This window comes from Heterodontus francisci, chromosome 7 (genome assembly GCF_036365525.1).
Source record: "Heterodontus francisci isolate sHetFra1 chromosome 7, sHetFra1.hap1, whole genome shotgun sequence".
Classification (NCBI taxonomy): Eukaryota; Metazoa; Chordata; class Chondrichthyes; order Heterodontiformes; family Heterodontidae; genus Heterodontus; species Heterodontus francisci.
Genome location: NC_090377.1, coordinates 134,958,808 through 134,986,547, shown reverse-complemented (window position 1 = coordinate 134,986,547; position 27,740 = coordinate 134,958,808). Strand labels below are relative to the sequence as shown.

General features: G+C 44.1%; 1 protein-coding gene across 2 annotated transcripts in view; it reads right to left on the bottom strand.

The window, feature by feature from the left end:
* Positions 1-24,902, bottom strand: part of lss (lanosterol synthase (2,3-oxidosqualene-lanosterol cyclase)) — a 116,120-nt gene extending 91,218 nt beyond the window's left edge. The window contains exons 1-5 of one of the 2 annotated variants that reach the window (XM_068036212.1): positions 24,823-24,902; positions 18,785-18,953; positions 15,369-15,507; positions 10,148-10,256; positions 7,048-7,169 (exon numbers count right to left, since the gene is read on the bottom strand). In XM_068036212.1, the coding sequence (XP_067892313.1) occupies positions 7,048-7,169; positions 10,148-10,256; positions 15,369-15,507; positions 18,785-18,953; positions 24,823-24,842 (559 nt within the window). In that variant the 5' untranslated portion in view covers positions 24,843-24,902. The other variant, XM_068036213.1, reaches the window with a different exon arrangement.
* Between the last annotated feature and the right edge of the window lie 2,838 nt (positions 24,903-27,740).

Sequence of the window (27,740 nt, the reverse complement as noted above, 5' to 3'; positions counted from 1 at the left end):
TTAAGGTCTTCTCCCAGCCACAGAGACAAAGAAGGCTGAATTAGTTCTCAGTTGAGGCAGCAGTAGGAGCACTACAACTGCCCACAATACCTTGGATTTAGGGAAGGAGACAAAAAAAAAAACTACAGCTTAGTTTCCTAATTCCAATTGTTATTCAGCACGAACGTTGGATGCTGAATCAGGCTCAGCTCATGTCCTCCAACTGGATAGCTTGCAGATACTCTGTTCAAGCTCATGCAAATAATGATGTTGTAGACAAGGTTCTGCCACCAATGGTGAGTAAGGAGAGTACAGAAGGCCATGCTCAGAGGGCCAAAACCTATATTGACCTAAACATATTATAAGGAATAGGAGGAGTAGACTATAGCCTGTCAAGCCTTCTCCGCCATTCAGTATGATCATGGCTCATCTTGGGCTTCAACTCCACTTTCCTGCCCACTCACCATATTCCTTGATTCCCTGAGACCACAAAAATCTGTCTATCCCAGCCTTAAATATACTCAAGACTGGAGCATCATCCACCCTCTGGGGTAGAGAATTCCAGAGATCCCTTTGAGTGAAGCTGGAGGGGTTTGCAGATATGATTGGACCAAAGCTTTGGATTAATTTGAAAATAAGGATGATTATTTTAAATTCACCGTTTTGGGGACAGTGAATTAGTGACAATCAGCAAAGACTGGGTGGGTTGTTTGGCAGGGGACCTTTACAGCAGGTTAAGATATATGCATGGCTAAGATTTGAGCAGGTTGCCTTTTATGGAGAGTGGAGGATGAGAGGCCAACAAGAAGTGATGGAGAAATAGAATCCAGAAGAAATGAAAGAATGAATAAGGATTTCAGCAGCAACAGAAACAAACTTGTTGTAGAGGCAGTTTTTGGTGTAGGGGAGAAGGCAAGTGGTTTCGGTGCTGGATGGGGGAATGTGGAGTTTGAAATTCAGCTCTGGGTCAAACAGGACACAGTGGTTTCACATGGAGCAATTCAGCTGGAGAATGTGGCTGGAGCACGCGATAGCGTCACTAGTAAAGAAATAGGTGGAGGCTGAGAATAATTGCTTTGCTCTTTCTGATGTTCAGCAGAAGGAAATTTCAACTCACCCATGAATTAATATCAGACAGGCACTCCGACAGCAGAGTTGGTTAAAATGTTTGAAAGCAGCGGTGGAAAGGTGAACCTAGCTTTAGTCAGTATACATATGTAGGCCAACCTTGTAGTTACAGATGACCTCACTGAGCAATGGCATGTAGATGAGCAAGAGGAGGCGGCTGTGCAGGAATAGGGAGAGATGCACTCGCTATGTTGGGACAGGTAGGAATAAAGGCAACGAAGGAGGATGTTGATTGTTGTTGATTGTGCCAAATGCCACAAAGTTTGAAGAGAATAAGGAAAATGAACCAAAGTTTTAATCAGAGAGAATGTCACTTGTATATTTTGACCGTGAGATTCACAGTGCTCTAAGCAGTAGGCACTGGCACGATTTTGTGAGATGAGCAGAGCCGAGAGACAACGCATATTAAAGGACTGAAAGGAAAGGTAGATACAAGATTGGGCAGGAATTAGAGAGGACTGACGGGCATTGTTGGGGCGGTTGTGTCAGCCGATCCAAAAAGGACAAGAATGCCACCCGAGCAAAGTGAGACATTAATATGCGTGAAATCGAGTGGCCAGGAGTTGGGAAGGGGAGGGCCCAAGGAGCAACAAGTGGGTCCCATGGAAAAGATGAGCTTGGAAGGGGTAGTGGTGAACATGGGAGGGTAATTGCAGAGCTACTGAGGACTGGGGGTAAGGTGAATGGGAAGCTCAGCACTAGTTGAGGACATGAGATGGATGGTTGGCACCAGTCTTTGAGATTCATGAATTCCATGAACAAAGAACAAAGAACAGTACAGCACAGAAACAGGTCATTCGGCCCTCCAAGCCTGCGCCGATTTTGATGCCTGTCTAAACTAAAACCTTCTGCACTTCCGGTGTCCGTATCCCTCTATTCTCATCCTATTCATGTATTTGTCCTCACTTATTCATGAAGGAAAGCACAGGCAATAAAGAGGTTTGAGGAAATGATTCGTTTTTTATTCTTTCATGGGATGTGGACATCGCTGGCAAGGCCAGCATTTGTTGTCCATCCCTAATTGTCCTTGACAACTGAGTGGCTTGCTAGTCCCTTTCAGGAAGCAGTTAAGAGTCAACCACATTGCTGTGGGTCTGGAGTCACATGTAAACCAGGTAAGGACAGTATATTTCTTTCTCTAAAGGACGTTAGTGAACCAAATAAGTTTTTACAGCAATTAACGATAGTTTCAAAGGCACCATTACTAAGACGAACATTCATTTCCCAATTTTTATTATTTAAATTCCACCAGTTGCCCTGGTGGGATTTGAACCCATGCCCCCAGAACATTAGCCTGGGCCTCTGGACTTCTAATTCAATGACATTGCTACACAACTGTCTCCCCTCAAGGATAATCCTGGAGTAATTGGAAGATTTAGCTGAATTGAGGGTAGTATGAGAGTGCTACACATGGCTGAGCCCCTCCCATGAGCAATGGTTAAATCAATAACGGATCAGATATACTTGACCTTGCACTTCACTGTGAGACGAGTGTTAAATAATGGGGACTTTGCAGGAGAGACAGAAGAGGGTGAGGTGTCAGAGAGTAAAGGAAAAGGAAGAGATGAGACTTGGTCATAACACCCACCCCACTGCTTCAGGGCAAAAGCGAAATACCGCAGATGCTGGAAACCTGAAAATACTGGAAATACTCAGCAGGTCTGGCAGCATCTGTGCAGCGAGAAAGAGAGTTAACATTTCAGGTCTGTGACCTTTCATCAGAACTGGGAAAAGTCAGAAGTGTAATATAGGTTTTAAGCAAGTGAAAGGGGAGAATGGGAAGAACAATTGGGATCAAATGACAAAAGGTTTCATACTGCAAAACCAAAGGGAGTGGTAATGGGACAAGTAAAGAAACAAAAGATGTGTCTAAAGGAGGTGTGAATGGCAGAATGAAGAACAGCTGCTGTCCAAATGCCCAGTAAAGGAACTGGGAGAGAAACAAGAGGAAAAAAACCAAACTAGCAAAGAAACACTCCTTCAGAGAGCCAGCACAGACACGATGGGTCAAATGGAATCCTTCTGTGCTGTAACCATTCTATCATTCAATAAAATGGGGGCAGAAGTTATGATCTAAAATTGTTGAACTCAATGTTAAGGCCAGTGCCCAGTCGAAAGAAGAGATGCTGTTCCTCAAGCTTCATTAGAACACTATGGCAGGCCAAGGACACAGTGCGAGCAAGGTGGAGAATTAAAACGACAGCTGACTGGAAGCTCGGGGACACGCAAGCAGAATGAACATAGGAGTTCTGCAAAGCGGTCATCCAGTCTGCATTTGGTTCCCCAACATAGAGGAGAGCACATTGTAGGGAGTGAATACAATATCCGAACTTGAAAAGTACAAGTAAATCATTGGTTCACCTGGAAAGAATGTTTGGAGTCTTGGACGATAAGAAGGGAGGAGGTAAAAGGGCAGGTGTTGAATCTTCTGAGCTTGTAGGGAAAGGTGCCATGGGAAGGGGAGGGCTGTTTGGAGTGATTGAGGAGTGGACCAGGATGTCAAGGAAGGAACGGCCCCTTATGAATGCTGAAAGGGGAGGATAGAGGAAGATGTGTTTGGTAGTGACATTACACTGGCGGTGGCAGAAATGGCAGAGGATGATCCGTTGAATACAGAGGCTGGAGGGGGCAGGGGAAGGTGAGAACAAGAGGAACCACATAGTTTCTGCTTCAGTGGTTTGGGAAAGACATGCAATGGAATATTTAACTACACAGGGAGGATAATTATAAATGGAGCTTCTGCCAAGGACTGTATGTCAATACATTCATCTAGGATTACTGTAGATTTTGATTGTGAGGGAGCGTACATTCTGGAGGGCAGTATGAAGTAGGGCAATAATTGTCCCAAGACTAGGGAGGAAGGAGAGGAGGAGACAAGAGAATAGGGAGGAGCTTAAAGAAATTAACCTCTAAAGAATGAGCTGGATGGGATGCTCGTTGGGAAGAGCACAAGAGAGTTCTTATTGCTGGTCAGAGAGCCAACAACGCATTCTGTGATTGGTGGGTAATACCCGAGGGAGGTTATGAGCTTGTTTAAGTAGAATTCCAGCTTGGATCAGCAACAGGAGAGAAGATAGGCTGGGAATAGTGTTGAGTGGGGAAAGGGCTTGAGGGGACACAGTGATGGAGAAGGTGGAGGAATGGGGCATAGGTACAGGGGATTAGCAACAGCAAGAGCAAGCAGTAGAGTCAGAAAGTGACCAGAAATAGAGGGAGGCCACAGGTCCAGAGTGACATACGCAAGTGAGTGGCCACAGAGACGGCGTTAGATTATATGAACCAGTGGCAGAAAGCAAGGAAGATTTTTAGCATAGGAGCTTGATCAGAGAAGGTAACATCCACGATTGGAGAGTTCTGGCTTATCTACAGGGCAGGAGACAACATCGAGATAAAATTCCAGTTCAAAACCCAGCAGGGCACCGAACATCCAACTGGGACCAGGGAGATATGGTCGAGCTCATGGGGCCAGTGGAAAAGCAGAGTTTGACCCAGGAGACAATGGAGGAAGAACGTTTGATCCAGGTGGAAAAGCAGATTCAAACCGAAGTCTGAGAAGCACAACATGGTGTCTGTCAATGCAAGTGTGTACAGCAGCAAAAGCAAAATACTGTAGCTGCTGGAGAAAATGCTACTAATACACAACAGGTCAGGCAGCATCTGTCTGCACTGTCATTGCTTTAACATCAGGCAAACCCAGGACTCCTTAAAGTGGACTGCGATTTCTGGCATGGGATGAATTACTGGCCTGATGTTAATGCTAGTGCCATTCAGAAAGTCAGGCATTTACAAAGTGCCTTTCACATAATCTGGACATCCCAAAATGCTTCACAGCTAATGAATTACTTTTTTTTGTGGTGACCGTCATGTAAGTAAAGACAGTAGACAATTTTCACACAGCAAGGTCCCATGAACAGCAGTGAAATCAGCTGCATACAGTGACACCACTAATCCCAGCCATAATGGAGTGGATTGGGTGATTCCCCTGTTAATCACACTTGGAGGCCATCCTACTGTAAATGACTGCAATTGCGTTTACCCACACACACACAATTTATTCGCAGCCACCCTCTACTCGCTACATTTGGCTGGGGAAATCACCTTGCTTTTATTGGGAGAAGTTGCTGTAGCTTTGGTCATGAGTTCTATTTGCAGTAGTCCATCGAGACTCTGTAGACTGTTTGCTAAGTAAATAGATTTTGCTGTAAAATAACGGCTTGCTATGAGCCTGCAGTAAGTCCCGCCTCACCTCCAACTCATTGGCTAACACAGTGGTGGCAGTAGACACTCTATGTTGATATTAATTCAAATTATATAAACCCTAAAAGTGTCTTGAATCTTACTCCTGTTAATAAAGGCTGGGCAGTGTGACTGAAGGTAGCCAGATGATAGATTCCAGACAAGGTACTTACCTTAGGACCATCATCTTCATGATAGTAAATGCACATTGACAGTCTATGCTACCTTTCTTTTTTGATTGTTTGATAAGCTGGTTTTTGAAGGAACTAATATTAAATATCCATTTAATGAAGACAATTCCATAGCACTTGGGTTGCACATATTCCATTCACAACACCTCTACCTTTAAATTACATTCTGTTTTGCAAGGAACAAGGGAAGGGAAGACTTCAATTTTATCTTGAAAATAGGCCAACAGCTTCTAGATTTTTCACCTTGATTAGACTGTATTGCATCTGCCTTAAAGGCTCTGCTTATAGAATTATACAAAACAGAAAGGGGCCATTTGGCCCATCATGCCTGTGCTGGCTCTTTGGAAGAGCTCCACAATTAGTCCCACTCTCCTACTCTTTCCCAGTGCCCTGCAATGTTTTTTCCCTTCAAGTATTTACCTGAATCCCTTTTGAAAGTTATTGTTCAATCTGCTTCCACCCACTATGGGATACGGGGAGAAAGCGGGAACAGGGTACTGAGTTTGGATGATCAGCCATGATCATACTGAATGGCGGTGCAGGCTCGAAGGGCTGAATGGCCTACTCCTGCTCCTATTTTTCTATGTTTCTATGTTTTTCCAGACAGTGCTTTCCAGATTACAACTTTCTGCATAAAACATTTTTGCCTGATGTCACAGCTATAAGTGAAAATAAAAATCTAGCGTTTTAGCCTATGGTCAGATTCTGAATATGATGCTTCCCATTTTACAGATTGACAGGAGAAGTAATAGGGAATTCTAGTAAGCGATGTAACTGCTATATAAAGTATTTGATACCCCAAGCTATGCCAGCGGAAAAGGTATGCAGCTGATCAATAAAATGCAACCTGCTCCCAGGAAGCCTGGCACAAGTGTTTATACAGAAACTGTGACTGAACGCCAGACAGGGGTTCTCCCAATCGTTTGCTATAACTTCATCCCTTCTGTGGGATTTCCGAGGATATTCTGCTCATTGGCAGCATACAACTGAGAGAATCATTGCTGAAATTCAACCCCAGTACTGCAACTTTGTAGTGAACCAGTCGAAGCTGTGGATTGTCACTCTCAGCAGAAGCTTTGTTTATTGCCCACTGCAGAGCTACTACACCTAATCACCTGGCATCTTTTGCTTCCTCTTGGTATAACGTTCTTGGCACATTATCTCACAGCTTCTCTCTCGCTTTCGAAAATAGGCGTTATCATGTTTTGTCCTGTTTCAAGCTGCTTTCAATCTCTAGAAAATCAAAGGAAGTTCAGGTTGACACACTCTTTGTTTCTCTCCCTTGTTCTGGCCAGCCTCTTTCCAATGCAGTTTCTCTCAGATCTCACTACTTTACCCATTTTATTATTTCAAACTAGTCAGGGAGGCCTCCTCCTGAAAGGTCTAAGTGTTTTTACTGAGTGTTATGGAACAGTGTTGTGTAGCAATTGTGATCAGTTCATCACAGACAGCTATAAACCCTCAGAAAAAGAAAGTTCCTTGCACATTGCTTTTAGTTATTTGGACTCCTGACCTTTATCATGCAGGTTATTTCTCGCTCGCACCAGGTCAGGGTCATCTGGCCCGACACCAAGGATTCGTAGGGCTGTGTAATTCAGTGCTGTTCCAAAAACTGTCGATTTGTCCTCCACGTGCCTAGGGTTCAAATCAAAACATATAGGTCATACTTGGCATTAGGATATAGGAAACTGCACAGTCGGCCATACGAAGCAAGGCGTATGTTTAGCATTAACCTCACGCCACCGGTGCTGGTCTTGGCATTGGTGAAACCACAACAGATGCTAGCCTGTCACCCTGCACCTTACTGAAGAAACTGGCAATCTGTATGGAAAGCAGAGTAAATGTATGGCTGGGAATGTTAAGGTGTCAAAATTTTAAATAGATACAGATTCATTAAGGGTCTTCGAATGTAGGTTTGTTATACTGCATGGAAACGTTGAACCTCAAAGACTGAAAGGAATTTTTTCTTTTTTTTTTATTCATTCATAGGATGTGGGCATCGCTGGCCAAGCCAGCATTTATTGCCCACCCCTAATTGCCCTCGAGAAGGTGGTGGTGAGCTGCCTTCTTGAACCGCTGCAGTACATGTGGGGTAGGTACACCCACAGTGCTGTTGGGGAGGGAGTTCCAGGATTTTGACCCAGCGACAGTGAAGGAACAGCGACATAGTTCCAAATCAGGATGGTGTGAGACTTGGAGGGGAACTTGCAGGTGGTGGTGTTCCCATGCATCTGCTGCCCTTGTTCTTCTAGTTGGTAGAGGTCACGGGTTTGGAAGGTGCTGTCTAAGGAGCCTTGGTGCGTTGCTGCAGTGCATCTTGTAGGTGGTACACACTGCTGCCACTGTGCGTCGGTGGTGGAGGCAGTGAATGTTTGTAGATGGGGTGCCAACCAAGCGGGCTGCTTTATCTTGGATGGTGTTGAACTTCTTGAGTGTTGTTGGAGCTGTACCCGTCCAGGCTAGTGGAGAGTATTCCATCACACTCCTGACTTGTGCCTTGTAAATGGTGGACAGGCTTTGGGGAGTCAGGAGGTGAGTTACTCGCCACAGGATTCCTAGCCTCTGACCTGCACTTGTAGCCACGGTATTTATATGGTTCAGTTTCTGGTCTATGGTACCCCCTAGGATGTTGATAGTGGGGGATTCAGCGATGGTAATGCCATTGAATGTCAAGGGGAGATGGTTAGATTCTCTCTTGTTGGAGATGGTCATTGCCTGGCACTTGTGTGGCACGAATGTTACTTGTCACTTATCAACCCAAGCCTGGATATTATCCAAGTCTTACTGCATTTCTACACGGACTGCTTCAGTATTGAGGAGTCACGAATGGTGCTGAATATTGTGCAATCATCAGCGAACATCCCCACTTCTGACCTTATGATTGAAGGAAGCTCATTGATGAAGCATCTGAAGGACACTACCCTGAGGAACTCCTGCAGTGATGTCCTGGAGCTCAGATGATTGACCTCCAACAACCACAACCATCTTCCTTTACGCTAAGTATGACTCCAGGCAGCGGAGGGCTTTCCCCCCGATTCCCATTGACCTTAGTTTTGCTTGGACTCCTTGATGCCATACTCGGTCAGATGCTGCCTTGATGTCAAGGACAGTCACTCTCACCTCACCAATTTCATACCAATTTACCACAATGAATTGAGACCTCCCCTCCCTCTTTGGGAATAACCCCAGTGTACGACAGGAAGGCTTCAGTCTCCACCAATCAGTAACTTCAGCTGGAAACTGCTCCATTTTGGAATGCATTCCCATTTTTAATACTCGAGTTCTCAGGATGTCGGCAATGTCAGCAGGGATGCCTTGGGGAAACGGTGGTGTAGTGGTAATATCACTGGTCTTGTAATCCCGAGCCCAGGCTAATGCTCTGGGGACATGGGTTCGAATCCCACCATGGCAGATGGTGAAATTTGAATTCAATTAATAAATCTGGAATTAAAAAAAAAAAAATCCAATCTAATGATGACCATGAAACCATTGTCGATTGTTGTAAAAACCCATCTGGTTCACTAATGTCATTTAGGGAAGGAAATCTGCTGTCCTTACCTGGTCTGGCCTACATGTGACTCCAGACCCATAGCAATGTGATTGATTCTTAAAATGCTCTCTGAAATGGCCTAGCAAGCCACTTAGTTCAAGGGAAATTAGGGATGGGCAATAAAAGCTGGCTGAGCCAGAGACGCCCACATCCCAGCAAACAAAAAAACGAATATTGCTCACCCTTAGCTGCCCTGAGAACCAGGTTATGTTAAGCCAGTTCGGAGAACATTAAAAGTCAATCACGTAGCACAGGACAGATGAGTTCGGAGGAAAGACCATTGACCTGAAACGTTAGCTCTGTTTCTCTTTCCACAGAAGCTGACTTTTTCCAGCACATCGTGTTTTTATTTAAGTTCCTATATTAGACCAGAGACTGAGTGGGGGTGGCTGGTTCCCTTCCCTGAATGACATCGGTGAATGATGAGCTTTTATGCTCATTTTTATTTAGATGCCAATCCAGAAATGAGCAGATTTGTCAAATTCAATTTCACAACTTGCCCTTTTGGGATTTCAACTCTCAACCTCGAGATTGGCACCCTAACAGCAACATGACATCCCCCCCCCAACACCATGCCTCTCTCCATCGCAGTTTCCATTTGGGAATGGCACTATTGAGATAGCAGAGAGAAATATCAGCTCAGGACAGTCCTCCCCTCTCTTTGAGAGGAACGGAGCGGGGGCGGGTGGGGGGGATGTGGAAAGGGGCATCATTAAGAACTGGGTTTTGTAATGGAAGAAAACCCTATTCTTCACACCAACATGACTCATCACACTTCCATTCCAGAGTCAATTGTGGGTGGCTCCTTGCTGGAAATACTGATTTCACGCTAGAATTGTGAATTCTGGTCCATTATATACTGTCTGGACACTACAAGAATTCAAGTCATCTGCGAACCTTAACTGCAGCCATTAAACGAGCCCTTCACCCCTTTTCCCTAGGTTAGACTGGACTGGAGCCCAAGGAGCCAGAAAGAAGGGGTGTAAAAGTAAGACCAGTTGACATAATAAACTCAGTCTCTCTATTCAGTGTTGTATTTTGTTACATATTTATGGATACTTACAAACCCCAGCCTCCATCTGGAAGTTGTACTGAGCGCAGATATCGAACCATTTCCTTCTTCTGAGCCTCTGACAGTGATATCTTTGCTACGTGACATGTAATCAGGAGCCCTGAAAGATGATGTCATTAGTTGAAGAAAAAAACTCATTTATTTAATTATTATTGTTTTGGAATTAGTGTCCATTAGTATATTTAACTGCTCCATGCCCAGATTTGACCTCATCCTTCTGGGGTTAACATGACTACTCCACAGTCATTTGAGTTCCTCATTTACCTATCCCAGTAGCATCATCAGAAAAGCTGCAAGGTGTTTCCCCTGGGGAAGGGAGAAAACCTCAAGAAAGTAGATACATAGAAGGCCATTCAGCCCTTCGTGTCCGTGCCAGCCCTCTGCAAGAGCAACTCCGCCAGTCCAACTTCCCTGACTTTCCCCCATAGCCATGCAAATTTTCTCTCTTCAGATAACTATCCAAATCCTTTTTGAAAGCAACGATTGAATCTGCCTTCACCACACTCAGGCAGTGCATTCCAGATCCTAATCACTCGCTGCATAAAAACGTTTTTCTTCGTGTTGCTCCTGGTTCTTTTGCCAATCACCTTAAATCAGCGCCCTCTGGTTCTCAGCCCCACTGCCAACGGGAACAGTTTCTCCCCATCTACTCTGCACAGACCCCCTCATGGTGTTGAGCACCTGAACATCTCTATCAAATATCCTCTCAACCTTCTCTTCCCTGAGGAGAACAGTCCCACCTTCGCCCATCTATCCACGTAACAAATGTCTCTCAACCCCGGAACCATTCTCATAAATCTTTTCCGCACCCTTTCCAAAGACTTCACATCCTTCCTACAGTGCAGTGCCCAGAACTGGACACAATTCTCCAGTTGAGGCTGAACCAGTGTTTTATAAAGGTTCACCATAACTCCCTTGTTTTTCCACTCGAGGCCTCTATTTATGAAGCCCAGGATCCCATATGCCGTATTAACCACTTTCTCAACCCATTCTCTCACCTTCAACGATTTGTGCATGTGCATCCTCAGGTCTCTTTGTTCCTACACCCTCTTTGGCATTGTACCCTTTATTTTGCATTGCCTTTCCTCATTCTTCCTACCAAAATGTATCTCTTCACACTTCCCTGCCACATGTCCCCATTCCACCAGCCTGTCTATGTCCTCTTCAAGTTTATCACCAACCTTCTCACAGATCACAATATTTCCAAGTTTTGGATCATCTACAAATTTTGAAATTGTGCCCAGTACACCCAAGTCTAGGTCGCTAATGTAGATCAAGGGAAGCAATGGTCCTAACACTGGGGAACCCCGCCATATACTTTCCTCTAGGCCAAAAAATAGCTGTTCACCGCTACTGTTTTCTGTCACTCAGCCAACTTTGCATCCATGCTGTCACTGTCCCTTTTATTCCAATGGGCTTCAACTTTGCTGACAAGCCTGCTACGTAGCACTTTATCAAACACCTTTAGGAGGTTCATGCATGTACCATGCAACAAACACATCACCCTCATCAAACTTGTCTGTTATTTCATCAAAAAACTCAATCAAATTAGTTAAACACTATTTTCCCTTAACAAATCTGTGCTGGCTTTCCTCAATTATACACATTTGTCCAAGTGGCAGTTAATTTTATCCCAGATTATCATTTCTAAAAGTTTTCCCACCAACGGGGTTAAACTGACTGGCCTGTAGTTGCTTGGTTTATTCTTACACCTTTGGAAACAGGGTGTAACATTCGCAATTCTCCAGTACTTAGAACTTAGAACATTACAGTCTTCTGGTACCACCCCTGTATCTAAGGAGGATTGGAAGTTATGGTCAGTGCCTGCGCAATTTTCACCCTTACTTCCCTCAGTATCCTCGGATGCATCTGATCCAGTCCTGGTGACTTATTAACTTTAAGTTCAGCCAGCCTTGCTAATACCTCTTTATCAAATTTTAGCCGATCCAGTGTCTCAATTACCTGTTTTACTAAGACTTTGGCAGCATCTTCTTCCTTGGTGAAGACAGATACAAAGTACTCACTTAGTACCTCAGCCATGCCCTGTCTCCATGCATAAATCCCTTTTTTGATCCCTAAATCAGCCCCACCCCTCCTCTTACTACTCTTTTACTATTTTTATGCTATAGAAGACTATTGGATTCCCTTTTATGTTACCTTCCAGTCTCTTCTCATGCTCTCTCTTTGCTGCTCATTTCTTTTTTTCACTTCCCTCTGAACTTTCTATATTCAGCCTGGTTCTCACTTGTATTATCAACCTGACATCTGTCATATGCACCCTTTTTCTTCTTTATCTTGTTCTCTATCTTTTTCGTCATCCAGGGAGTTCTGGATTTGTTTGTCCTACCATTCCCCCTCATGGGAATCTACCTCAATTGTGCCCAAACTATCTCCTCTTTAAAGGCAGCCCATTGTTCAGTTACAGTTTTGCCTGCTAATCTTTGATTCCAATTTATCTGGGCCAGATCCATTCTCACCCCATTGAAATTGGCCCTCCCCCCTCTTGATTACTTTTACTCTGATTGTTCCTGGTCTTTTTCCATAGCTAATCTAAACCTTATGATACAATTATCACTGTTCTGTAAATGTTCCCCTACTGACACTTGATCCACCTCATTCCCCAAAACCAGATCCAGCAATACCTGCTTCCTCATTGGACCAGAAACTTACTGATGTAGAAAATTCTCCTGAACACACTTCAGAACTCTTCCCCTCCCTGCCCTTTACAATAATACTATCCTAGGCTATATTAGAGTATTGCTGCTCTATAACTCTTGCACCTCTCTGTAATTTCCTTGAAAATTTGTTCCTCTATAACTTTCCCACAAGTTGATGGCCTTTAGAATACACTCAGTAGTGTAATGGCACCTCTATTGTTCCTTTGTTCTAACCAAATAGATTCTGATCTTGACCCCTCTTGGACATCCTCTCTCGCCAGCAATGCAATATTCGCCTTGATCAATACTGCCACCCATCCTTGTTTCTTCCCTTCCCTATCTTTCCTGAACACTTTGTATCCAAGAATATTTAGCATCCAGTCTGCCCTTTTTTGGCCAGGACTCCATTGTCACCACATCATACTTTCACGTGGCTACCTGTGCCTACAGCTCACCAATCTTATTCATCACACTCCATGCATTCACACACATCCACTGTAAACCCAATTCAGACTTTTTTTCATTTCCTCTTACTCTAACCTCACCCAATACCTTACTATTGCTTACTCTAGTGCTATCTGTCTCTCCCAATTCTTTGTGCGCTTTGTTTTTCCCCTCTGTTACCTCCTAATACCCATCCCAAGTTAGTTTAAATCCTCCCCAATAGCACTAGCAAACTGCCCCACAAGGACATTGGTCCCGGCTCTTCGGCTGCAACTTGTCTGGCCTGTACAGTCTGCCAACTTGTCTGGCCAACTGCCCCAGAACCAGTCCCAATATCCCAGGAATCTAAAGTCCTGCCTCCTACACCCTCCCTTCAGCCACGTTCTATCCTCTTATTTCTAAACTCACTAGCACGTGGCACTAGGAGTAATCTGGAGATTACTACCTCTGAGGTCCTGCTTGCTAGTTTCTTTTCTATTTCCCCAAAATCTACCAGCAGGAACTCATCCCTTTTTCTACCTATGTTGTTGGCAGTGATATGGACCACCGTAATGACTATAATGACTGCTGGTTCTTCACCCTACTCCCTCAGAGTGCTTTGCAGCTGCTCAGTGACATTCTTGCCCCTGGCACCCGGGAGGCAACATACCATCCTGGATTCATGTCTGCAGCTGTAAAAACCCCTGTGTTCCCCTAACTATAGAAACCCCCCCCCCACCCCCATTGCTTTTCAATGTTCCTCCTGCCCCACTGTATAGCTGACCCAGCTGAGGACTAGGCTGTGGCTGCACTCCTCAAGTGAACCAACACTCTCACCAGTATTCAGAATGTTATTCTTGCTTCTCTCCCCTTACGATTCCTGAGGAGGTACGTTTAGTGCCCGACCAAATTCACAGCTGTGGAAATGCGTCACGGACTGTGAAATCTCGGGTCTGTGAAATGGGTTATTCAAATGGGTTCGCTGACTGGTAGATGAGGGAGGGCTTCCAGTGCAGTTTTGAGAGAAGCAGTCTCACGTGTTAGGCAAGTGAGAATGTCAGAATGAGCAAATCAAAAACGGCCACAACCATCACTGCAGCACATTGAGTGAAAGAATTTGGAAACCAAATGGTGGAATACTGTTTTGTACAAGCTGCAATGTTTCACTGGATCACAGACGGTGGACAATGGTTCAACACCACTTGGGAGTCCAAAAGCCAACACAGCACAAAGACAGCATCCAACACAGCACTGCTGGAAAACGAATACGCAATAAAATAAGCAACAATTTCATCAATTTTTAAGAAAGCAACAGAGAGCTCAGAAAATGGTCAGCTGGTTACAATGTAACTTGTGGATGCTTTTGCAAGCGCCAACATACCATTGGAAAAACTTGATCACTCAAAACTGTGGGCATTCATTCAACGTAATGCTCAAAATGGTGTTTGCTTGCCAAGTGCAAATAAACTGCAATAGGGGACTACCTACCAAAGGTTTTTGCTGCACATTGTTATGGCAATTCCAACAAACTCTGTGGGCACGGGGAGAGCTGTGTCTAAACGCGGACAGGTTTTCACAGTGCAGAGTCAGGGAATGAAGAAAGAGACAGTTACAGGTTGCTCCATGCTCACATTCAACCACTGACTTCAGTGAGTAAAGGATGTGACCTGTTTATAGTCATCTTTTTACAACAGTTTTTGAATACATAATAAATGCTATTTGAAACCAGAAACTGCCTTTGTCTTTTTTTTTTTAAGTAGATCATTTTCATGGCTTGCTGCAACACCCTGAAATTTACAATTCAAATTTGTGAAATCGTGAAATTCATGATTCCTAAAATGCCATGACTGTAAAATTTGACTATGAATTTGGTAGGGCCCTGGATATAGTGCAATGCAGGGAGACACGGAAAAAAAAGTAGAAATAATGGCATGAAACCCAAGCCCCAACACTATGCATTATACGTAACACTTCCATTCTGCAGCCTATTGTGGGTCTTCTTCATTGACAATATTGGGCTTCAAGATAGATTTATTCTGCAAACTTTTTTCCCTGGGCTAGATAGGATCAGAAACCAGCATGCCTGGCAGGAACTGTACCCAAGGCCCATTTCTATAATGTTCCTGACTAACCAGGTAGAAGGAAGAGTGGTCCGCCGTAGTCTCCAGCCCAATGTCCATCCTCAGCCTGTAGTAGTTTATAAAACTTCATTCCCTGCAGAACTGCCTCTTGTGGCGTACCAGCACTTGGCAAATCCCTGGCAAATTTACTCTGAAAGACCAAGACATGATACACATTGAATTATTTTAGCATTGTTCCACACCAGTAATTATACTAACTCAGTATCAAGTCTTTAGCAGCTTATACAATTTTGATAACATTAGCAAAACATTTTTGGCTTATAAAATGCCTAAAGAGAAGCAGACAGTAAAAGCTGGCTTGTGATGTATACTTTTAATCTCGATTTCTATACACAAAATGATATCCGTAAATGACAAAACTGAGATCTCTGTCAGTTCTGCACTAAGTTTAATGTTTGACAGAGTTGGTGGATTTCAGAGGTTACTGCCATGCTGTGCCACCTCGTTGCTTTCTCTTCAAGACATTCATATTGTTTGTTGTAAATGCTCAGTAATGCTCGGTTACAACCTCTGCCGTTTCCTTTTGCTTTCATCAGTGAGTGAAGATATTGCTAGGAAAATGGATAGGCTGGGAGAAGTTAGAGTTCATGGTGAGATTTAACAACTGTACTCGCAAAGGTGAAGTGGCACTCAAGTTAATTTTTACTGACATTAATCCAGCTCCCAGGTCCAGTAATGTCTCCCAAAGTGTGCCACATATTACCAACTTTATTCATACTCTTACCAACAGGCTCAGTAGTTCCTCCAAGCTGGTGCTGCCCTGTGTTACTAGTTATATTTTTAATTCAACTCCCTCTTACTTGGTGCTCAGGAACTGTTCCCCATCAGCACTGGTATGTTTCTGACCTAAAGTTCACTGATCTTAAATGGAGTGTTCTCATGGTCTCTGGGTCAGTAACTGTTCCAAACTGCACCTTCTATGTTAATGAACACTGCAGGAGGACATGCCAGGAGCAGCACCAGGCATACCTCAAAATGAAGTGTCAATCTGATGAAGCTACAACACCAGACTACTTGCATGCCAAATAGCATAAGCAGCATGCGATAGACTGAGCTAAGCGATCCCATAACCAACGGATCAGATCTAAACTCTGCAGTCCTGCCACATCCAGTCGTGAATGGAATTAAACAACTAACTGGAGGAGGTGGCTCCACAAATATCCCCATCCTCAATGATGGGGGAGCCCAGCAAATCAGTGCGAAAGGTAAGGGTTAGATAACCTACCTACTGCCACACCCCAGCCTTCTCCCTATAACCCTGCACATTCTTCTTTTTCAGATAATAATTCAATTCCCCTTTGAATGCCTCAACTACACTCTCAGGCAGTGCATTCCAGATCCCAACCACTCGCTACGAGAAGAAGTTTTTCCTCATGTCAACATTGCTTCTTTTGCCAATTACCTTAAATCTGTGCCCTCTTGTTCTCAATCCTTCCAATGGGAAAAGTTTCCCTCTATCTACTCTGTCCAGACCCCTCATGATTTTGAACACCTCTATCAAATCACCTCTCAACCTTCTATTCTCAAGGAAAACAGTCCCAACTTCTCCAATCTATCCACATAACTGAAGTTCCTCATCTCTGGAACCATTCTTGTGAACTTTGCGGCACTCGCGCGAATACCTTCACATCTTTCCTAAAGTATGGCACTTAGAACTGGACACAATACTCCAGTTGAAGCTGAACCAGCTTAACATAACTTCCCCACTTTTGTATTCTATGCCCCTATTAATAAATACTGTATGCTTCATTAACTGTTCTCTCAACCTGTCCTGCCACCTTCAGTGACTTATGCACATATACACAGGTCCCTCTGCTCCTACCCCCCCCTTAGAGTTGTACCCTTTATTTTATACTGTCTCTTCGCGTTCTTCCTACCAAAATGAATCACTTCACACTCCTCTGCATTAAATTTCATCTGTCACCTGTCTGCCCATTCCGCCAACCTGTCTATGTCCTTTTGAAGTTCTACACTATCCTCCTCACAGTTCACAATGTTTCCAAGTTTCGTATCATCTGCAAACTTTGAAATTGTGCCTGTACGCCAAGGTCTAGGTCATTGATATATATCAGGAAAAGCAAGTGGCATTTGGGAAAGTATCAGCTAATAAATGAAAGGCAACATGGATTTTTAAAGGCAAATCCTGCTTGACTAACTTGATCAAGTTCTTTGATAAAGTAATGGAAAGCACGGGTGAGGGGAATGTGGTCGATGTTATGTTTATGGACTTTCAGAAGGCATCTGACAGAGTACCACATATAGAATTGTCAGCAAAATTTAAGACCATGAGATTACAGGGACAGTGGCAGCATTGATTTACAGAATATTGGTCAACAGTTGTTGGCCAGAGTAATGATGTTCACCAGGGGGTGGTATTAGAACAACTGCTCTTTTTGATATATATTAAATAACCTGGACTTAGGTATAAAGGACATAATTTCAAAATTTGCAGATGATACAAAATTCAGAAATGCAGTCAACAATGAGGAAGATTGTAACAGACTTCAGGAGGCCATAAACAAACTGGCGAAATGGGCAGACACCCGAGCAGATGAAATCTGATAAAGAGAAATGCAAAGCGATAGGAAGAATGAGGAAAGGCAATATGAACTAAATGTTCGAATTTTCAAGGGGTTGCAGGAACAGAGAAACCCGGGGGATGCATGTACACAAATCTTTGAATGCGACAGGGCAAGCATATGTTTAGCCTTATTAATAGAAAAACAGTACAAAAGCAAGGAAATTACACTGAACGTTTAGAAAACACTGCTTAGACCTTAGTTGTGGTGTTGTGTTCAATTCTGGGCACAGCAATTTAGGCCTTGGAGAGGAGGCAGAGGAGGTTTGCTGGAATGTTATCAGGAATGAGGGACTTAAGTTATGTGGCGAGATTAGAGAAGCTGTTCTTAAAGCAGAGAAAGTTAAGAGGATAGAGGTATTCAAAATCCATGAATGATTTTGATAAGCGTAAATAAGGAGAGACTGTTTCCGGTGGCAGAAGGACACAGATTTAAGAAAAAGGACCAGAGGCAAAATGAGGAAACATTTTTTTAAAAAAATACACCAAGTTCAAGTTCACTGCCTGAAAAGGTGAGGGAAACAGATTCAATAATAGTGTTCAAAAGAGAATTGGATGAATACTTGAAGGATACAAATTTACAGAGGTAAGAAGAGATTAAATGGCTAGCACGAGCACAATGGACCAAATGGCCTTTCTGTGCTTTATCATTCTGTGATTCTATTAAAAACAGATGAAAGAGACAGTAATGAGATTTTTTTTAAATGCAAATCCAGACATTACTTGTTCAGTGCCTATGTAAATAAAATTGTGGATTTTTATATAATGGTTGTATATATTGCTTTGAAAACAGATCAACATGGAAATTCCTAATACTAAAGGTACCTACAGTGTTGAGCCCCAATGAATGCAGCTCCAGCATTGTCTGTGGCCTGTCTTCTGTTTCTCTGTAGTCTATGTACCTCCAGGTCTGTCTGCCCTCAACATTGGACAGCCTCCAGCGGGTCAGGTCTGTAGCTGGCTCAGTTTTATATGGACCGCCTCTTCTGCGCAAACACCTACGAACAGGGGGGGGGGGAAAAAAGCACATCATGTGAAGCTGACCGAGCCCCAGCATTCATCCTGCCGAAGAAATCACTGATTGCAACGGGCATTCTTACTTGATGTTTCCCTAATTCTCAATGCTGCTGCACACAGCTTCAACCCGCAAACAAACTCATCTGCACATTGGGAATGTTATTTCACAATGCATACACAAAGCTTTCGACACAAGATGTTCCATTCCTCCAAAAACCAACAGAGGCTTTTGAAACTAAAGTTTGTCTGGCCTTTTTCCAACGGTTGAGCCGGTTAAAACAGAGTAGCTGAGGGGTAAAGTATGTTCTGGATTCCATTCCCAGATTGTACTAAACTGGTTTATCTCAGATGAGGTCTAGTCAGGTTGCTAAAGTGCCCTTATTGCCTTGGGTTGGGAAGTGGAATTCAATCAGCCTGTGCTCCAACATCGCACAAGTATCCAGTAACCCTTGAAGTCACATCTGAGGACAAGACCCTGATGGTGAAATCTCCTGCAGAAGAAACAGATGATCCATAAACATCCAACTTCAGTAAGGTACTGGAGGTCAGCAAACACTCCTGGATCCATACCCTGGCACGGAAAAGGGGTGGGGAGGGAGGGGGAGGAGAGAAAGGAGGGCAAGAGAAGCCAGAGCTACCGTCAACTAACCACCACCACTTGATTTACTTCAAATTCACCCCTTGTATCTTACACCTGCATCTTTACATCTGAGTTTAGAAAAAGCTACAATCCCCAGGGTTTGAAGCACAGACAGCAGCCACAGATTGCAATGTCAACCAAGAGCATCATGGACAGAATGCAAAGCTGAGAATTTGGCAAGAGTGGGCCTGTCTGGTAAGTAGAGGCTGGGTAGGTCAAGCTGAAATTTGGTTTAACATTTGGAATTTAACTTTGAACTTTATAAACAGTAAAGGAACTGCAAGTCAGTTAACAGTTAATCAGCTGAATCAGGGGCAATTACTGCGAGCTGGAAGCTGACTGAGCAGTTGCATCTTGGTTGTGCCTCAAAAGTTGCACGAAAATAGAAGGTACCTGCTCAACCACAAATCACAACATGAACAGAGTGCATCATGAACAGTGTCGATGGAAGCATAAAATTACAATATTAAGTGATTAAGTGAATTTGCAAAACTGTGGCAAATGGATTTCAGTGCAGGCAAGTATGACGTTATCCACACTGGACCTAAAAAGGAAAGAAGAGTACTTTCTGAATGGTGAAAAGCTAAAAACAGTGGAGGGTTAGGGAGACTTGGGGGTCCATGTACATAGATCATTAAAATGTCATGAACAGGTGCAGAAAATAATCAAAAAGGCTAATGGGATGCTGACCTTTATATCTAGAGGACTAGAATATAATGGGATGGAAACCATGCTTCAGCTCTACAAAGCCCTGGTTAGACCGTACCTGGAATACTGTGTTCAGTTTTGGGCACCACACCTTAGAAAGGATATACTGGCCTTGGAGGGAGTGCAACATAGATTTATCAGAATGATAACTGGACGCCCAAAGGGTTAAATTATGAGGCGAGATTGCACAAACTAGGATTGTATTCCCAAGAATTTAGAATGTTAAGGGATGATTTAATCGGTTTTCAAAATATTATGGGGAGCTGATGGGTTAGATGTAGAGAAACTATTTCTGCTGTTTAGGGAGTCTCGGACCAGGGACGTTGCTTAAATAATAACCTGGCAGAATTACGGAACAGCATAGCTGAAGGAGGCCATTCTCCCCATCAAATCTGCATCCGTTCGTTTGAACAGCAATCCAGTTGTTCCATTCTTTTCCCAGATCTCAGCAATTTTTTCACCTTCAAGTATTTATCCAGTTCCCTTTGCAACACTACTATTGAAACTGTATCCTCCCACCCTATCTGGCAATGCATTACAAACCATCTGTTGCCTAAAAGATTTTTCCTCCTGTCACATCTGGTGGTTTTGCAAGTCACCATAAATCTGTGCCACCCCTCCAACACCGATGCACAGTGGCAGCAGTGTGTACCATCTATAAGATGCACTGCAGCAATGCATCAAGGCTCCTTAAGCAGCACCTTCCAAACCCGCGACCTCTACCACCGAGTGGGGCAAGGGCAGCAAAGGCATGGGAACACCACCACCTGCAAGTTCCCCTCCAAGCCACACACCATCCTGACTTGGAACTATATCACTGTTCCTTCACTGTCACTGTGTCAAAATCCTGGAACTCCCTTCCTAACAGCACTGTGGGTGTACCTACCCCCACATGGACTGCAGCGGTTTAAGGCAGCTCACCACCACCTTCTCGAGGGCAATTAGGGTTGGGCTAGCCAGCAATGCCCACATCCCATATACGAATAAAAAAAAGAGTTTTATCCACTTAATACGCTAATATCTCTTCATATTTTTATGCTTCCATCTATACTGCTGCCTATCATTGTGTCATCAGCACACTTGGATATTTGAATAGGTCAGGCTCCAATACATCCTTCCGGGACACCACTAGTCACATCCGGCCAATTACAGTACCTGCCCATTATCCCACTCTATTCCCTGCCACTCAGCTAATGTCCTACCAAATCAATAATTTGCCTTCAATTCCATCAGCTTTAACTTTAGATAACAGTTCCTTAAGAGGGATTTTATCAAATGCCTTCTGGAAATCCATATAAAATAACAACCATAAGACATTCCCCTGTTCACTAGTTTAGTCCCCCCTTCAAAATTTCAATTAGGTTTGTCAGGCATAACCTACCCTTTGCAAATCCATGCCGACTCTCTCTGATCAGCTGGAAATTTTCAACATGTTCAGTTACTGTCCTTCATTATAAACTCTTGTAATTTCCCAATAACAGACATGAGGCAAAACTGGTCTACAATTCCCTGTTATTTCTCGCTCACCTTTCTTAAAGTACAGAGTGATATGTGAAATGTTCCAAACTAAAGGAACAGTTCCTAAATCGAGAACTTTGGAAAATTATAGTTCCGGCTTCTGCAATGTCCTCACCTACTTCCTTTATAACCCTGGGATGGGAAACATCTAATCCTGGGGATTTGTTCCACTTTAGTGCCATTATTATCTTCATTACTTTTGTTTGCTTTAGAACTAAATTTCCTTTTCCACCTGAGCTCTGCCCACCATTTTAGTTTGAAGTCCTCATGACCAATCACCATATTCTTCCTTTCTGCCACCCCGGTTCAGATGGAGCCTGTCCCAAAAAGAAAGTTCTTCCTCTCCCAGTACTGGTGTCAGTGTTCCATGAAATGGAATCCTTTATTTCCCCCACACCACCACTCCTTCAGCCACATGTTCACAAACTGTTTATCCCCATGTCCATTTGTACGTGGCTCAGATAATTTTCCATAGATTATAACTATTGAGGTCCTTTTTTCACAATAACTGGATCTCACCTCCTCCAATATCCTTTTGAGCTGGTTTGAGATTTCCCTTCAGCTTTGGCCAACAGTCTTTTAAGGGGGACTTTTTTTTTTTAAAAAGAGATACAGCACTGAAACAGGCCCTTCGGCCCACCAAGTCTGTGCCGACCAACAACCACCCATTTATACTAACCCTGCAGTAATCCCATATCACCTACCTACACTAGGGGCAATTTACAATGGCCAATTTACCCATCAGCCTGCAAGTCTTTGGTTGTGGGAGGAAACCGGAGCACCCGGCGAAAACCCACGCGGTCACAGGGAGAACTTGCAAACTCCGCACAGGCAGTACCCAGACTTGAACCTAGGTCCCTAACCCTAGGCTGCAGTGCTAACCACTGCGCCGCCCCTGACTTTACTGAATGCTTTCTGGATGTCCATATAAATAAAATGCACAGAGATTCCTCTATCCACTACTTTAATCCCCTCTTCCAAAGATTCTATTAGGTTCATTAGGCATGACCTACCCGTTACAAATCCATGCTGGTTCTCTCTGATCGGCTGAAAATTTTCTATGTGTTCCGTCATTCTATTCTTACAGACGCTCGTAATTTTCCAACAGACTTTGGCTAACGGGTCTATAATTCCCTGGTTTCCATCTGTCTCGTTCCTTAAATAGCAGAGCGATACATTGAATTTTCCAGTCTAAAGGAAAGGTTCCTGAATCAAGGGAACTTTGCAAGATTATAGTTAGGGCATCTGCAATATTCTCACTGAATTCCTTTAAAACCCTGGGATGAAAATCATCTGGTCCTGGGGATTTGACACTCTTTAGTGTTATTTTTCTTACGTTATTGAATTGGGGACAAGGACCCAAATTAATAAATAGTTTCCTTGGGATTTCCAGCATGTTGACCTATTCCACCACTGTAAATACTGGTTTAAAGCAATGATTCAACATGTCCACAATTTCCTTATTTTCATTGACAATATCACATCAATTTTCAAGGGGCCCCATGTTGCTCCTGACCACCCTCTTTTTCCTAATATAATTGTAAAAATGTGTTGATATTGCTATCCCTTGCAAGCTTCTTTTCATACTCCCTTTTTGTAGCTCTTACTGTTTTTTCACCCTTTGATGTTCTTTGTACGTCTCCCAATTATTAGAATTTTCTTCCATTTTTTCATGCTTTTTCCCTCAGCTTTATGTTACCTCTTTACTCATCCATGGCATTTTGTGGCAAGTAGAGCTCTTGCCCCTTACAGGTATAAACTGGATCTGTGTCATGTTCAAAAAGAACTTAACATCTCCCGTGATAACCTGTCTTTTTACTAATTAACAGATTTATCCAGTTTACTGTGAACAGTCTTAATCTCATCCCATTCAAGTCAGTCTTACCTAAATCTAGAATCTTAGTTTCACATTTCTCCCTTTCAAGCACTATGTTGAACTCCATCATATGATCTCTATTAGATATATGTTCACACTACACTAGGCTGCTAACTAAATCTGGCTCAGTACTCATTACTAACCTTATTGGTTCTAGGACATACTTTTGCAGAATATTATTCTGAACATACTCACAATTTGCCCTAAGTGAATCTATGCTGGCTCGACATGATTAATCCACCTTTGCCCAAGTTACTGTTAAATTTTCTCCTGCATTATTGTTTCTAAAAGTTTCCCCACCACCAATGAATGATAAACTGAATGGCCTTCGCCATTTTTTTGAACAAGGATCTAACATTTGCAATCCTCCAGTCCTTTGGCAGCATCCCTGTACACAAATGAATTTCTACCCTTTCCAGAATGAAATTAGGAAACACTTCTACACACAAAAGGATGGTAGAAATTTGGAGCTCCCTTCTGCAAACAGAAAGTGATGCTTGTCAATTTTAAATCCGAGACTGATAAATTTGTTATCCCAGAGGTTTTAAGGGAGATGAGGCAATGGCAGATATTCGGATCAGGTCGCAGATCGACCATGATCTCACTGAACTGCAGAACAGGCTCAAGGGGTAAAATGGCCTACTCCTGCTCCTGTGACTTCACAACATCTCCAAGAATAACAAGACAGTCAGAAGCTGAACGTGACAGTTGATGGAATAGAAACAAAAATGACTGTATATGAGGAAGTATCAGAAGGTTTGGGTTTTAGATGGAGAGGTCCACTGTCTGGAGGTTCTGGAAAAGGAGCCAGCGGATGAGATGCCAGGACGAGTGAGTCTCAATGTCAAGAGGGAGTCTGCGGGGAGGAATGGGGAACACGATGCAGAAACTGATGCAAACAAGAGGCCAACAGACAGAGATGGTCCCTGCAATACTCGAATTATTTGTTGGCAAGCGAAATAATGGGCACCGGCCGCGCAGATGCACCCCCGCTGCAGACAGTCCTCTCACCGAGTGCCAACCGAACGGATTTCCACCCCGGAGCCGTCGCCCGGCTGGCTGTGCCCTCATACTCCCCTCATTCCCCAGGTGTTGCTCACGGACTCACCCCCGCTCCGGTACCGCCATTCTGCCACCTCAACCTTCGCCACCCCTCACGCCACTGGCACTCAGCACGACCGCGCCAGGTGGATCAGCTGACCATGAGCCGAGGGGCGGGGACCAATCAGCTCGTCGAACTATCGTGCGCCCAGTTCCGCTCGGCCAACGAATGGAGAGGGAGGCGGGGCTACAGCTCGCAGACGGCCAATCAAGAAGGGCGGTAGGTGGAGTTCCGTGTCCTCCGAACATCCAATCAGCAATAGCTTTGATGGCCACGAGTAACCAATCAGCAACTGCGGCGGTGGGAAGGCGGGGTCGGGACCGCAGCGGCTGGATTTGTGAATGGGCCTCTGGTCTCAGTGCAGACTCCGCTATGGCGGAGGTGCAGTACCAGAATGCGTCGCGGCTGTGACAGGGCTCTATCCAAATCGGGGTTGGACACAGGGACCTGGTACTAACCCTGGATCCACTCTGCCCTTAACCAGCGAGATAAAAACAGAAAATGCTGGAAATAGTCTGCAGGTCTGTGGACAGAGAAACAGAGTTAATGTTTCAAGTCTGTGACCAGCAGAGTGTTCCCAGTATTTTCTGTTTTTCTCTCAGATTTCCGGCAGCCGCAGGGTTTTGCTTTTGAATTACCAGCACAGGTCGGGCTGAGTAAATTTCTTGTGCACTGCCACCAGTGAAACCACAACCAGACACCACACCCCCATCACCCAATTCATCAAAATCCATCCCTCCTTCCTAAAATCCACAAACAGGACTGCTCAGTAGACTCGTTATTTCAGCCTGTTCCTGCCCCACTCAACTGATTTCTTCCTATCCTGACTATTTTTTTCTGCCTTTGTCCAGTCTCTACCCACCTACATCTGTGATTCTTCCAATGCCCTCCGCCACTTCAACAGATTCCAGTTTCCTGGCCCCAACCATCTCTTCTTCACCATGGACGTCCAATCCCTCCACACCTCCATCCCCAACCAGGATGGTCTGAGACCTCTCTGCTTCTTCCTTGAAGGGAGGCCCAACCAGTCCCCATCCTCCACCACTCTCCTCCATCTGGCTTAACTTGTACTCAAACTGAACAACTTCTTCAACTCCACTCACTTCCTCCAGATAGAAGGTGCTAATATGGCTACCCGCATCGGTCTTAGCTATGCCTGTCTTTGTGGGATATGTGGAACTTATCTTGTTCCAAGGCCTCCTCCCTCACCTCTTGCCCTGAACTGGAAAATTTCATTAACTTTGTTTTCAATTTCCACCCTTCTCCATCTTCACATGGTCCATCTTCCACTTCCCTTCCTCGACTTCTCTGTCTCTATCTCTGGGGATAGGCTATCAACCAATATTCACAATATTGGTTTGTATTTGCTGCTGTTCAATCTTCAGCCCGTTAACACCCTATCTGTACTAATGCTTTGTCTTTCAACACACCATTAACATATTGTTTGCCTTTGCTCCATGACCTTTTGGTCAGCTATGTGGCCTTGTCCAATCTACACCTTCTCCTTTGTTATCTCTTGCCCCACTTGCTTATCACCTTTGACATTTCTAATATTTGTCAGTTCCAAAGAAGGGTCACGTTAACCCGAAACGTTAACTCTGCTTCTCTTTCCACATATGCTGCCAGACCTGCTGAGTATTTCCAGCATTTCTTGTTTTTATTTCACAATAAGCCCACGGACTCTGACGGTTACCTGAACTACACTTCCTCACACCCCACCTCCTACAAGGACTCGATTCCAATCTCCCAATTTCTCCATCTCCATTGCATCTGTTCAGATGGAGCAACCTGCCATACTAACGCTTCCAATATGTCTTCCTTTTTCCTCAACCAAGGATTCCCCCCACTGTGGTTGACAGGGCCCTCTACTGTGTCCGATCTATTTCATGCAATTCTGTTCTCACCCCTTCCCCTCCTTCCCAGAACCATGCTAGGGTTCCCCTTCTCCTCACCTACCACCTCACCAGCCTCTGTATTCAACTGGTCATCCTCTGCCATTTCTGCCACCACCAGCGTGATGCCACCACCAAACACATCTTCCCCTCCCATCCCCTTTCAGCATTCCAAAGTGACTGTTCCCTCCGCAACACCCTGGTCTACTCCTCAGTCACCCCAGACACCTCCCCAGTTTTCTACAGCACCTTTGCATGCAAGCGCAAGAGTTGCAACACCTGCCCTCTTACCTCTTCTCTATTCACTGTCTGGGCCCCCAAACACTCTTTCCAGGTTAAATAGTAATTTACTTGTACTTCTTTCAATTTAGTTTTCTGCATTCGCTGCTCACAATATGGTCTCCTCTACATAGGGGAGACCCGACGTAGACTGGGTGACTGCTTTGGGGAACACCTCTGTTCAGTTTGTAAGCATGACCCTGAGCTTCCAGTTGCTTGACATTTTTTAATTCTCCACCTTGCTCCCACTCTGACCTTTCTGTCCTTGGCCTGTTACAATATTCTAGTGAAGCTCAACACAAGCTCAAGGAACAGCATCTCATCTTTTGCCTGAGCACTTTACAGCCTACCAGACTCAACACTGAGTTCAATAATTTTAGAGCATAACCACTGCCCCCATTTATTTCTTTTTCACTTTTTGCTGATTCATTTTCTCCCCCTCTTGTTTCTTAACCCCTTTACTTTGTGCTTGGGTGGCTGTAATCCTGTCATTTTTACCTCATCCAGACACATTTTCTGTTTCTTTACTTGTCCCATTACCACTCCTTTTGGCTTTGTACCATGAAACCTTTTGTCATTTAATCTGTCCTGTCCTCCACCCTATCACAGATCTGCCATTTTGGTCATAGAATCACAGAATTGTTACAGCGCAGAAGAAGGCCATTCAGCCCGTCATGTCTGCACCGGCTCTCTGAAAAAGCAACTCCTTCAGTTCCAGTCCCCTGCCTTCTCCCCATAACCCTGCACATTCTT